The 14,260-nt window shown below is 32.3% G+C and overlaps 1 protein-coding gene across 4 annotated transcripts in view; it reads left to right on the plus strand.

The window, feature by feature from the left end:
- The window catches only part of kiaa1549la (KIAA1549-like a), a 47,686-nt gene extending 33,964 nt beyond the window's left edge, over positions 1-13,722 (plus strand). For 2 of the 4 annotated variants that reach the window (XM_042752649.1, XM_042752646.1), the window contains 10 exons: positions 3,323-3,450; positions 5,000-5,124; positions 5,328-5,566; positions 6,752-6,881; positions 7,995-8,366; positions 8,502-8,599; positions 10,066-10,205; positions 10,319-10,476; positions 10,679-10,753; positions 11,745-13,722. In XM_042752649.1, coding sequence (XP_042608583.1) covers positions 3,323-3,450; positions 5,000-5,124; positions 5,328-5,566; positions 6,752-6,881; positions 7,995-8,366; positions 8,502-8,599; positions 10,066-10,205; positions 10,319-10,476; positions 10,679-10,708 — 1,420 coding nt within the window. In that variant the 3' untranslated portion in view covers positions 10,709-10,753; positions 11,745-13,722. The remainder of the gene's footprint in view (positions 1-3,322; positions 3,451-4,999; positions 5,125-5,327; positions 5,567-6,751; positions 6,882-7,994; positions 8,367-8,501; positions 8,600-10,065; positions 10,206-10,318; positions 10,477-10,678; positions 10,754-11,744) is intronic. The other 2 variants (XM_042752647.1, XM_042752648.1) reach the window with 2 other exon arrangements.
- Positions 13,723-14,260: the final 538 nt, after the last annotated feature.

Below are 14,260 nucleotides of genomic sequence, written 5' to 3' on the forward strand. Positions count from 1 at the left end.
GAACAGTTTTTGATTTCACTATATTAAAAAATAGAATTTACTCTAATGGCAAGTTGAATTTTCAGCATCATTACACATGATCCTTCAGAAATAATTCTAATATGCTGATTTGCTGCTCAATAAATGTTTTTATTATTATCAGTGTTGAAAATGGTTGTGCTGCTAAATATTTTTGTGGAAACCATGATATTTCAGGATTTTTTGGTGAATAGAAAGTTTAAAACAACAGCATTTATCTTTTTTAACATTATAAATGTCTTTACTGTCAGTTTTGATCAAGTTAATGCCTGAATAAAAGTATGATCGTACAGACCTTTTTGAATGGTAATATAGAATTTGTGAATAATTTAAAACTTTATTTAATTTTTGGTGTATTCATTTTTATATATTAGGACAAAATATTGTAGAATTTTAATATTGATGCTTTGAAATATATAATCATTGCCTTTCTTATGATAGATCAAAATGACCTGAAAAATTAGTAGCTGACAAATGCCTAATTTATCCCATATATATATATATATAATTGAAATACGACCCAAACTATAAACCCAAGCAAGTCATTATGCAAATTTTCAGTGATACTTTGATACTTTGTCTATATAAGACTTGCTTGGGTTTATTGTTTGGGTCGTATTTCAATTTTGCATGTCAAAAATGGTGTTATGTAACACAAGTGGCCAGTCAGTGCTGTTTATTTGGGACCAAAGCCATAACTCATATGTATATATTATATATTCAGACTATCACGTGTCTCATCTAGGTTGTATCGAACAAGCAAAAAATGTAAAGGACAGATCAAATCATAAAGTTTTCACTGGATTTAAAGCACTTGATTCTTTAGATTAATTTTTTAGTGTTTTATTCTTTGTATTCCGAGAAATGTCTTTCTTCACAAAGAGCGAAACCTCCCAAGGTCCTTTCCTGATCCTGCATAAAAATGCATGAAATGTATCAGTGTTCAGTTTGCACGATGCTTTCGTCGCAAAAGCAGCCCTTCAAGGTCATTAAACCCCGCATCTCACCACCCCGCATCTCTAGGTTACTTAACCGCTCTCTGCGGGCCGTGGGATCGTAAATATGCCTTTGCGTCGTACGTGGGACAATGCGACAGAGCAAAAAGCACTGATCCTTGAAATGGTTGCAGTGTGGCTTAGCATTCCTCTCCCTCTCATTGTTTCTCCTTCTCTTGCTCTTTCTCTATTAACATCTGCGCTTATTAGTTGGAATACAAATGTATTCTGCCGTTTGTTATCTCTCCTGAGTGGCTCGATTAAAAGGAAATGAGCCTGCAGAGAGCAGGGCTGGGGAAATAATTATTTGGAAAAGCAAATGCGGTAAATACACGTGCATTTAAACCTTGCAGAGACAGACAGAGATGCATGCAGAGAAGCTAAGTACACTCACAGCTACAGAATCATGTATGATTCAGTGTGCCCATAGGCAGCTTGGGCGACGCTCGACCTAGAAGACATGTGCGTGTGTTGGTGCGGCGGTGGCGGTTGCAAGTCCAGCGGGGCTGGGTGTTATGTGCATGGCAGATTGTTGGCACGCATGCCTGAGAGATTAGCAGATTTAATGTAATATTCATATTTTGTTGACTGTGCCTGATTACCTTCTTCTAAGAGAGAGATGGGTTGCGGCTGAAGCTTTTATTTTGATGTGAAAATGAAATAGTCCTTGTTTCTGTAATTATAGGTAATTGCTTTTATGGTTCTCTGAGCTTTATGGATGTTATAATCTACAATTAAAGTATAAAATCAATATAGAACCCCATTTTGAGCTCACTTTATTTCTGTTTTTCTGAGTAAAACAGATTTACTGAGAATTCCATACATGAATTCATATATGAATATAAATGTATTATGTTATTGTGAACAACTAATTTGTTTGCATTATATATATAATGCAAATCCAATGAGTTTTATAGATATATATATATATATATAATATATATATATATATATATATATATATATATAAATATATATATATATATATGCATATCTATATATATATATAAATATATAAATGAGTTTATATATATATATATATATATATAGCTTTATCTAAGCTTTTGGAGAAATTAATAAATGAACAATTAAAATCTTTTCTGGAAATAAATAATATTCTTTCTCCTTTTTCAGTGTGGATTTAGAAAGCAGCATAGTACTGTCACTGCTGCTTTGAAAGTGTTTAGAGACATTATTGATGCCTTAGATTGCAAAAAATATGTTCAGCTCTTTTTCTTGACTTATCAAAGGCTTTTCACACAGTTGATCATGGCATACTCCTAAATAGACTCTCCATTGTTGGTCTCTCTGAAAATGTCATTAAATGGTTCAGAGTGAACACAGTGTGTGCTTTTAAAAGACTGTGCTTCATCTATTTTGTCACTTTCCAAAGGTGTCCCTCAGGGGTCTGTTCTGGGACCTATTTTATTTTCCTTGTATGTAAATAATTTATTTATGACACATTGTTGCACAAGCCAATCAGAGAAAAGCTTATTGACATCTCCAGGTTGTATTAGAAAACGTTTTTATTGTTTTTACTGTATTTTTTTATTTGCGCGAATGGTGAGAAAAACATCCTGTGAGTAATCTAGAGCAAGTAATGCTGTGTGCATACCAAAAGTGAAGCAAATATTTGCATAATTTTTTTTTTTCACATCACTCAGGTGAATAAAAACAAAAACAAAAAAATGTTTTCTAATACAACCGGATGTGTCAATAAGCTTTTCTCTGATCGGCTTGGGAGACAACACGGCATGTGATGTTTCCGCTCGAGTTGAAATGTTTCAACTTACGTAGAAGACACGATTGAGGTCAATATCACGACAAACGCATCACCTGGCGCAAATTCGCATCTTTGCAAATCTTTGTGAGTAGATGTAATATTCTCAATGCAAATAATTAGATTTGCTTTTTGTTTACACACCATTAGTTATATGCCATAAACAAATGGTCTGTAGATTTCCTTTGTTCTAGCAAGTCAGTGTTAATGTGATATGCTTGCCAACAATCTTTCCAGTAGTGATGTGTTAGAACTCTCGCCGGCACATGATGTGCATTCTGATATGTGGTCTGTGGCTCATTGTGGTTGTTATTCCAGAGTAGTATTCGTCCTGTTGTTGAACATTTGTTTAAATGGCACAAAACATGATGAGTGGATGCTCACCCTACGGTGATGTCTGCTAAATGACACCACTGCAATTTAATGCAGGTTAACAGAGGCCAGAGGGCCCTGCAAGGCAACTGTTAACCCTGCATCATACTGCATGCAGCAAACTAACCATTGCCTCTGTTGCCATGGCTACCCGCAGCAGGTTGCCAAGCGAGGACGGCTCTGTTTCGAGCAATGAATCTGGAAAGCTGAACACGGGCAGAAGCTCCACAGCTCGGAGATCAACGGCACAAAAAGCACCCAAAGAAGAGCAGCACACGAGAAATGGTGAGAAAGAAACAAGATAAAAGGAGCGACACAATTCACATGCCTTATGATCATAACCCATTTATGAAGCCCATAATTACAATCAGGAATGCCTGATCTAGTTAATTGGTTTTTTTTTTTTTTTTTCTTCATAAAAACATTTTTCATTTTCTGAAGTCAGTATATTTGTCTTGTTTTCCAAAAAAAAAAATAAAATATATATATATATTTATATATATATATATATATATATATATATATATATATATATATATATATATTTATATATATATATATTTTATTTATTTATTTATTTATTTATTTATACAATTAAAAATATTAAATTTACATTAAAAGTAAAAGTGCATAAGATATGTTTGGATATTTTAAGAAACATTAAGATTACAAATTTAATTTAATAATGAAAATAATATTTATAACTCATGAGAACTTAAATGCTAAACATTTGTACAATTAGAAACATTTGTAAGTATTAAAAATTATTATATTATATTATATTATATTATATTATATTATATTATATTATATTATATTATATATTATATTATTGTGGGAACTGTGATACATTCATTGATGAATAGAATAAACAGCATTTACTTGAAATATAAATATTTGTAAACATTCTCAGTTATTTTCTGTCACTTTTGATCAATTTAATCATCCTTGCTGAATAAATGTATTGATTTCTTTTGTATATATTATATTATATTATATTATATTATATTATATTATATTATATTATATTATATTATATTATATTATATTATATTAATAGTAAATTGTGTAAAATTTTTGCTAAAAACAAAATGTTTTGCCACTAGTGTAAGAAAATTAAATAAAAAATCTTTATATTTATAATAAATATTACAACAATATAAATAAATAGAACTTTAAAAAACTGGATTTGTTTTGAAAAGAAAAAACTTTATTGAAATACTAGAATAATAAAATGTGAATAAAATCTAAATATTGAGAAAATTGCCTTTAAAGTTGTCCAAATGAAGTTCTTAGCAATGCATAATATTATTATATATATCAAAAGTAAGTTTTGATATATTTATGGTAGGAATTTTATTAAATATCTTCAAGGAACATGATCTTTACTTAATATCCTAATGATTTTTGGCATAAAAGAAAAATCGACAATTCTGACCCATACAATGTATTATTGGCTATTGCTACAATGTGACTTATGACTGGTTTTGTGCTCCAGGGTCACAAATATTAAGAAACATCAGTCCTGTAATTGCATATGTAACAAGTATTTAGTTCTCATAAATGTTTTATGAGGGTATTGAAAGCCTTAAAAACAACGATACAGTAATATTATTCTCATACAATTTTTTTTAATACAAGAGCTTTGCCATCCAAGATATCTCACACACCATTAAACTCCCAAACTCATAAATAAGTGATTGCTCAGTATATTGTGCACCAGTGGCTAGTGTCAGACTCTGTTTTGAGTATTTACAGCTGCTCTCTTTGCTGATCCCCTTTTTACCCTCCTACTGTAATTTTATGACTGCACGAGTCCTGTGTCTGTTTGCAGACCATTATGACTCTCTAACTGGCTCTCTACGCCTCATCACCATCAAGCCTATGGCTGCCCCACTCAACTATTCCTATCCTGACTCCTCCAATCACAGCCAAGACTCTGTCATCCTGAATGGAGAGGTGAGCTCGCTGTCACTTAGAGATGGGCCACCTCATTAAGAGGCTTTATTGTTGATTTATTTTTACCTGTTTTGAGTATTAATATGCTTTATTGTTGATTTATTTTTAAGTGTTTTTATTGTTTGTTTGTTTTTTGGTGTTTTTCGTTCTTGTGAGTCGCACAAAATTGGAGTTAATAAATAACATCAGATTTTCACCTGCAGGTCAACATGGGGCTGAAGCAGAAGTCGGACATCGAGCATTACCGGAATAAGCTGAGGTTAAAAGCTAAAAGGAAAGGTTACAGTGACGGGCCGGTCACTAGCAGCAGCGGCAGTGGCAGCAGCCACATGTACAGCCATCGAGACCGGATGAGGCGAGAGAACGCTTCCCTGGACCTGGAAGATCTGAGGGGGCCGAAGGAGGACAGGAAACCCTCCACTTACGTAAAGTACCGCAGGAGGTAGGCGGAGATTAAATCCATGCTCTCAGTCATCCCAAAATATTTTGAGGAAAAGAAGCCAATTGCATTTTCCTAGATACAGGATAAAAAAAGAAAAATGAAAAGTGGAATTGATTCAGATACAGTGTATATGTGCTAAAATCATGGGGCGAGTTTATGGGGCAAAATAATCTAATATAATTTAATCTAATATACTATAATAAATTGTAATGTAATATAATTTAATATATATAATGTAATATTTATTGTAAATATAAAGAATTTTTTTTTTTTTTTTTTTTTTTTTTGCAAAACTTTTTGTTTTTAGGAAAAATGTGACACAAATTAGTATTAATATAATATAATATTGTTGATAGTTTTGTTTATTTACATGCAGTTCATTAAAAAAACATAAGTAAATGTAAGCAATTATTTTTTACTTTTTTTTTAAATGTTGCTAAATATATTTAGCATACTTTGTTTTATTATTTTATATTAATTATTTTGTTCTTAACTTATTAATTCATATATAATTCTTTTGATTGTGAAGGAAGTTTCTTATGCTTACCAAGGCTGCATTTGTTGGATCCAAAATATAGTAAAAATAGCAATATTGTGAAATTTCAGTTAATTTACAATTTACAATAACCTTTTTCTATTTGAATATATTTTCAAATGTAATTTATTCCTGTGATGCAGTTGAATTTTCAGCATCATTACTCCAATCCTTTTTTTTCCATGATTGTTTGATAAACAGAAAGTTCCAAAAGTATATTTTAATTAAATAGAAAATGTTTGTAACATTGTAAATGTCTTTACTCTAATTAATTTTTGATCAATTTAATACATGTTTGCAGAATAAATGTATTAATTTCTTTAAAGAATAATCAGACCAACTCATACTTTTGAACAGTTATGTATACATATAAGTTTTTCTACAATGTGTGTGCCTTTGCATAATTCGTTTTTATTGAATTGTGTACTAAAATAACAGTTCATGCAAATAAACAACCCCATTTATTCTTAGTGAAGGCTCCCTATGGCATGAATAAAGAGCTCTTCAATGAGCTCTTCTCCAGTGTTTGGAAATCAATATTTCATTGTGTTTAAGAATAAAAATAAACCACAGTGTAAAATTAACCAAGACTGTAATAACCATGTTGATTCGTAAGACAATACTGAACTTTTCAACCATTCTCTCAACAGTGACTCCCACAGGGAACCTGCATACTGGAGCAGACAGTCTCTGAACACCCCGAGCCCTGTAGAGACAGAGATGGACATGCTGGTCATGAGGGAGAGATCTGGGAGGGGCATCCGTAACAGCGGCTACGATGTAAGCGCTGCTAGCCTCTTGACTTAACCCCAAGTCCCTGATATAAAGTCTTGTGCTGTAGTCTTTCCACAAGCTGCACGTCATTCACAGTTCAGGGAGCCGGCAGAGATTCTTTTTGCTTTAGTAATGACTCTCAGCTCAAGTTTGCTTTGAGGCTTAAATGAAGGCGATTACCTTTAGCTTTAACTTTAAACCCAGTTTATGTCGGTAAAGAGCTTGAGATGATGGTAGCCGGTGCTCCAACCCTGAATTTTGTCCACGTCATCATGAAACAGCAGAATGTCATTGAATGTAATATTAAACATAATATATATATTTTCAGTATACACACAGTATACACAGTACACACACACACCTATATTATGTAAACAAACTTTTATTTTGGATGCAAATATAAATATCTGACTGTAAATAATCATGTGGCAAAAGAAATAGCAATAGAAAACATTTATAAACCAAAAAAAAATTATATATATAAAAATATAATTTTCATTGTTTTTATTTTTATCACTATAATTTCTGTGGTAGTAACTGGTAAAATATTTAGCTTTTATTTGCATATTTATCTACATTTTTATGAATAAAATATTTTTGAAATATGTTAAACATTTTTAACAAATAGCAAATACTTTATTGACATGTTAATTATTTATTTATAAATGTAATTATCTTTTTTTTTTTTTTCAATTAGTATATTGATTTATTTTTTTCTTAATATAATTGGAAATTTTTTTATAATTGGTTGATTAGTTTTTTTAAAATTGTTAGGTGATGTTTAAGTGTATTTTCATTTGATGTTTAAGTGAAAGATGTTATTTTTTTTCTATATTAGTAATTAATATAATATTTTGTTTCATAGCTTTAGATTGGAAATGTGATACTGGATAATAGCTGTGATTGTGCTGAGCTTTTGAAGTGTTGAATTTTCAGAGTATTTGCAATGCAGTTGACCTACAAAAGTATCAAAAAAAAAAGTTTTTAAAAATCTTAATTAAAACTGGAAATGAATGGAAAGTTCAGCACTTTGAAACATCTCAACCTGAAAAGTTTTAACAAGAAATGAGTAGATTATTTAACTAGTTATTTGATGTCTCATCACTGAACCCACCTCAGGGTGAGCCCGAGCCATTTGAAGAGACAGATGTGGACCGCCTTCTGAGTTCCTTGGGTTTCGGCGGTGGTCACCAGGTCAAAGGCCACTCCGACTCATCCACCCTGAGCTCGCAGCCCTCGATCGATGAAGTGAGGCAGCAGATGCACCTCCTCTTGGACAACGCCTTTGGTTTGGCCTCTGCTGAGCCAACTTCGAGCAACCACCACCACCACCATCACCACCACCCTCACAGTCCGTACAACCCCAACCATGGTAGTCCTTACCTGGACGGAGTTACCAGTGCACCTGGGACTATGAACCACCCCAGTGGAGCTCTACAGCGCGGCTCCTCCTTTGGGCCGGATATGCACCAGTGTAGCCTCCCCAAACCAGTGAGTGCCAGTCTTCAACGCCACTCATGTTTGCAGATCGATTCTTTGTATTTTGGGCATATAGGGTGATATGTTGATATATGTCACCATATAAGTATTTTGAAGGTTCACTGGTGATTGTGCTTGGCTCTGCAGGGGTTCAGGTTTACCCAGCTGCCTGATATGGGTTTGGGTTCCCCGCCACCCCTCATCCCTCCAAGAGGTGGAGCCCCACCTGGTACTTCACTTAGATGGTGAGAGAAACCTCAAAATACACATTTATACTCATATTTGGATCTTGCATTATATTATATTTTATTATATAATATTATATTATATTGATAGCATTGTTTAAGTGCATGCTACAAAATCAAGCATAAAATTTTATAAAAAAAAAAAACTAAACTAAAACATATTTTATTTCTGTGTTGTATTGTTTTTTTTTTTTTTTTTTTATATTATATTATATTATATTATATTATATTATATTATATATTGATAGCATTAAGTACATGCTACAAAATCAAGCATAACATTTATTTAAAAATATATAACTACATTTAAATATATATTTTATTTTTATTTTTGTTTTATATTATAAATTATATATATATATATCATATAACTACATTTAAATATATATTTTATTTTTATTTTTGTATATATTTTATTTTTATTTTTGTTTTATATTATAAATTATATATATATATATCATTTGCACACATTGGTGCAAAATAATTTTTCATTTGGCCCACAAAATAATTTTTCGTATTTTAATTATATAGATTTATCATTTTATGGAGTATTTTATATTAATTATATACTTCTCTAAAATGGTGAGAGAGACCTTAAAATACACATTCATACTCATATTTGGATTTTTGTACATTTTGTTTTGTTGTGTTTAGCGTGTTTTCGTATCATATCTACCTAAAAGGTACATGATATATGTATCCTTTTATGGCAGGCCAAATGTGTCGGTGATCATTTGGAGAAAAAAATGATAAATCAAATTTAGAAAGGAACTAATCAATTAAGAAAAATGAACATTTAGCATGTAGATAAATTAAGAATCATTGATCCTCAATTTGAACAAATTAAAAATGCATTTATTAGTCATATTGTAATGAGGAATTAAAAGAATTATTTTCTATATTTATTCAGCAATATTTTTAATTTAGTAATTAGTAAAATATTTAGTTTGCTTGTTTATCTAAAATTTTAAATATATATAAATAATAATTGTGAATAAAATGTGAATAATTATGATATATTGATTGACTTTTTTTTTAATTATATCTATTGATTTAACCTTTTTAATTAATTTTCGCTTTATCAGTTTCTCTGATGATCATTAATTGTCATTTTGCGCTTTAGAGGTAGATTTGGTAGAAATACATTTCCAGCTGATGTTTATGAACATTTACGCTAGTGTCCTAACTACAAGGATTTTTGCACATTTTTCCCCCTTCTGACAGTGTCATAACACATAGCATTACAACATCACATTGCCAGTGTTATTGAGAGGAGCCTCATGTATATTTAAATGAGTTTTTTCCTCTGAGATGCTGTGGCTGGCATGCATTAAAGGTGCTTTGCATGGTGTCAGTGCTGCTGACTGCATTGAGGTGTTTTATGCGGCTCTGAGGCGATGCTGGCCAGCGTTGCCCCCTGGTGGTTTGATCACATTATAACAAGACTGCTTCATCTCTTCTTGTAGCTCCACACCAGACACCAGCCTGAAGCCTAGGGTCTCTGAGGCCTCAGAGATGAGTCAGCACAATGGCACCCCCTACCTGCCAATCAACCGAGCTCCTTTCCCTGCTGTCACTGTCGACGAGTCTATGACAAGCTACTCAGGTCAGTGTGTTTTGGTAAAGATTATTATGAGACCACATTTTGAATCAATTTTGGAGATTTTTGGTTTCCAAAGATGTCAGAAAACATTTGTATCTGCATTCCAATGTTTACAGGAAACCCAATGACAGCAGTATATGCCATATCTGCCAACCGGCCCGGCTACTCGGACTACTTCGTCCTGTCTCCACCGTCCTCCTACCGAAGCCCGTCTTGGATGTCCTACCCTCCAGAGCCAGAGGACCTTCCACATCAGTGGAATGACACGGTAAAGGCAAGCTCTGTTTCTGTATACAGTTCCTCCAGCGTGACTAACCCTCCGATGACTCCTCACACATCTCTGGTATTGTGACCTCATTTCCTTCACATCTTGTTATTGTCCTCAAAGAATCAACAACCAACCTTTACTCATCTGGATTGTCTCTGTGGCGTTATCTTAAAAGAAAATGACATTTACTTTTGAAAATGTCTTACAGAACCAGTGTCACCTGGAGACCATCTGCTGAATTGGAGTCCTTTCTGATGTTGAGCAGACACAGTAATTTACCAGGGTACTGTGGTGTTTTAGATTATTAGCCATATACACAGCCACATGAACTGATTATAAATAAAAAATATTTTAAATTTATTGGAAAATTATAAAAAACAATAATTGGATACACTACCTACATGGTATATATATATAATATCTATATATATATATATATATATATATATATATATATATATATATATAGTCGTCAGTGTCCGGATCCTTTAGGAAATCATTAAAATATGCTGATTTGGAGCTCAGTTAAAGGATTATTGTTGGTGCTCAATTAATAATGGTTAATTAATTAATTAATAATCAGTGCTGGAAACAATTTTTGCTGCTTAATATTTTTGTGTAGTCCCTGATAGAGGATTTTTTTTTTATAAATATAAATTTTAAAAACCATCATTCATTTGAAATAGAAATCTTTTTCAACATATAATCACTTTTAATTGTTTTAATTTTCCTTTAATTTAATTGTTAATGTAATGCATCCTTGCTGAATAAAAGTGTTTTTGTTGTTGTTGTTGTTGTTGTTTTAATCATACCAGACTTTTTCAATATTGATAATTATAATAAATGTTTATTGAGCACCAACTCAGCATATAAGAATGATTTCTGAAGAATCATGTGACACTGAAGACTGGAGTAATTATGCTGAAAAATCAGCTTAATTGTTTTTTAAATGTTAATTAATATTTCTCTTTTAAATTAAGTAAATAAATAATAAATTAAATTATAATTGTAAATTAATGATTAATTTAATTCTTAATTATAAAATAAATGATTAAAGATTTTACACTATAATTATTTTTGACCTTTTTAAAAATTATATAATCAAATACTTGTCCATACAAGGCAATATATAAAAAAATGAAATTCTGTTGTTGTTGTTAATTTTAGTTTTTTTTACTCACTCTCATATTGAGACCTGTATTTTGGAATAGGTTTGGGATGAAATGAGGATGCACTGTTCCTTTAAGAATCTGCTATGTGGTTGTATCTTTCAGGGTTTGAACCACCAAAAAGAATCGTCGCCTACTCTGAAATTTCGGATTCAGCGGCCCCAACCGACCACGATGCTCGGCCGAATGGCCAGACCCACAAGCCACAAACTCACCTGCCAGCCTAAGCGAGATGCAGCACCCGTTATTAATCAACGTCTACAGTGAGGGTAAATCACCACAACTACCAACAGGTCGCCTCACTGGCCAAAACTGTGTTTTCTTAAAGCTTTTTCAAACTAAGAAGTGTTGTATCTAATGCAGGTGGTTTTATGTGTGTTTTAAACACCCAAGTTACTAATAACAAAAAACTAAAATGTGTTTTTTTCCGTCTTGGGCTTTCCTTGCTTCATCGATGCCTATCTGTGTCTTTTGCTCTCATTCATGCATTTTTTTAAAGAAACGGATATTATTGCAGGCGATTCTTTTCGTGCACTCCGTATAGCTTACGTAAAAAAACAACGATGACGATGAATGATAAAAAAAGACATCAAACATTTGGAGGGATGCGACATCCTGTACTGTATTTACTGTAGTCACAATGCAAAAAAAAAATTATATATATATATATATATATATATATATATATATATATATATATATATATATATATATATATATATTTATATATTTATATATAAATAATAGTATAAGCTTTTTCTTTTTTTAAAAATGCCATAGTTTATGCTGTAATAAAGTGTTTCACAATGCACAACTGTTCATGAAAGGCATGAAACGTTTAGGTTTGACGTGGGAAGATAGCCATAAAGGTTTAGTGGACAAAGAGATTGATAAATGATGGATAGATGAAGGGATTCATATTTTTACTAGCCTTTTTGTAACTACTGAAAGAGTAACTATAACTACATATTTTATTGTCTTATAAAAGGTACCAAAACACACACACACACACACACACACACACACACACACACACACATATATATATATATATATATATATAATATGAAATAAAATATGCAGCATACACCAAAATTGACTTGAAATGTGATTTAGAATATATTGATCATATAAAATCTAATTAAAACTGTAGTATACTATCTTAATAAGACATTAATTCAATATAACTAAGCAAGTACAGTGTTACAGAAGTAAGATTGGCATGTGCTCTTAAGAGAATGAGTCTAATGCATGTAGTCTGGACATATGATTCATAAGGGCTTTGTATGTCAAGTAAGTCCCATATTTTCTTTGGGCAGTTATTGGATGGAAATCTATTGTAAAAAGGTTAGTCACAGCAGAAGTATCCCATTAAATAGACGCTACCTTTCAGTGTACTTTACAAACCTTTCCTTGTTTTGGTTAAGGCCCATTTGCAGAATGAATCAAGGTACATAATCGGATTTTGAAAAATACATAATGTGTTGTGTAAATTATTACAAATGCCACTACCATTTGATTTGTGTTTAAATAAATGTTGTCCTTTCTGTTTAACTTCGGTGGTGCAGGGGATGTGCAAATATCTATCATGTAATTGTTCCTTTTTAAAGCATTTTCTTTTCATATTTTTATATCAACTGAATTACCCTTTTTTGGCCAACAATGGAGGACATTATGCTAAAAACTGTAAGATATTGTGCTTCAAATGTAAAAAAGAAAAAAAAAATTGCCTCGTTGTGAACCTATGTGAGAAAATTGTGTAATATTCATTGTGTACATCATCATAACAAATAAGATGTTGACTTCTTTTCCTACTTATACAACACTAAACAACTCCATATTTGCCAGATGTACTGTATAGTTTCCTTTGTTCCTGTAAAAAAAAAAAAGATTCGCTTTAAACGTGCTACTTGTTATTTGAATTTTTTTCTGATTATTTTATTTAGCATAACATGTAAAATAACCATCATTATAGTGGTTTAACGCTTTGAAGGACTCATTTTTTGTGGGTTACACACTGAATAAAATCTAATAAAAACTAAGAAACATTTGATCGTTTAAAAAAAATGATAAAATGGCTTAATATCGTGTGTAGAGTCTTATTTTTTTTTTTGCCTGTAAACAATACGTATGACCTTGACAGCCTAGCTTTGTTTAGCGTTTCATATCCTGTGCACGAGAGGGCAGCACTCCCCCTTTATTTTAGCTCTTCCTCCGCTACAAAATCATTCCTGGCATTGATGGAGCGGCTTTTATTCACTTTGTAAAATCCATTATGTCCCCTAATTCTAGTTTAAGCACATTTCGAGCCGTATTTCCAGCTTTGGATATTAAAGTGCCGTCTCTTGTTTTTATCCCCTTCCCTTGAGGGGATCCATTCACTCCCATCTCTACCTGCCAAGGTGTCTTTCATTCATCGGCCTGACTTGTGGACTGTCCGGGAGGGCAGGCTGTCAGACCGGCTGAGGTGAGTTTCTCTAACGACAAGAGCAGCCTGTCCACTTCGATCTCGTCTGTGGCCCTTTATCTGTGACAGCGAAGCCATTCAGAGCAGCATGAGTAACATCAATCACCGCAGGGACGAGGCTCGGCTCTCCACATGTCTGGCAGCATTTAAACTG

Source organism: Cyprinus carpio, chromosome B25, assembly GCF_018340385.1.
Source record: "Cyprinus carpio isolate SPL01 chromosome B25, ASM1834038v1, whole genome shotgun sequence".
In the NCBI taxonomy this organism is placed as follows: Eukaryota; Metazoa; Chordata; class Actinopteri; order Cypriniformes; family Cyprinidae; genus Cyprinus; species Cyprinus carpio.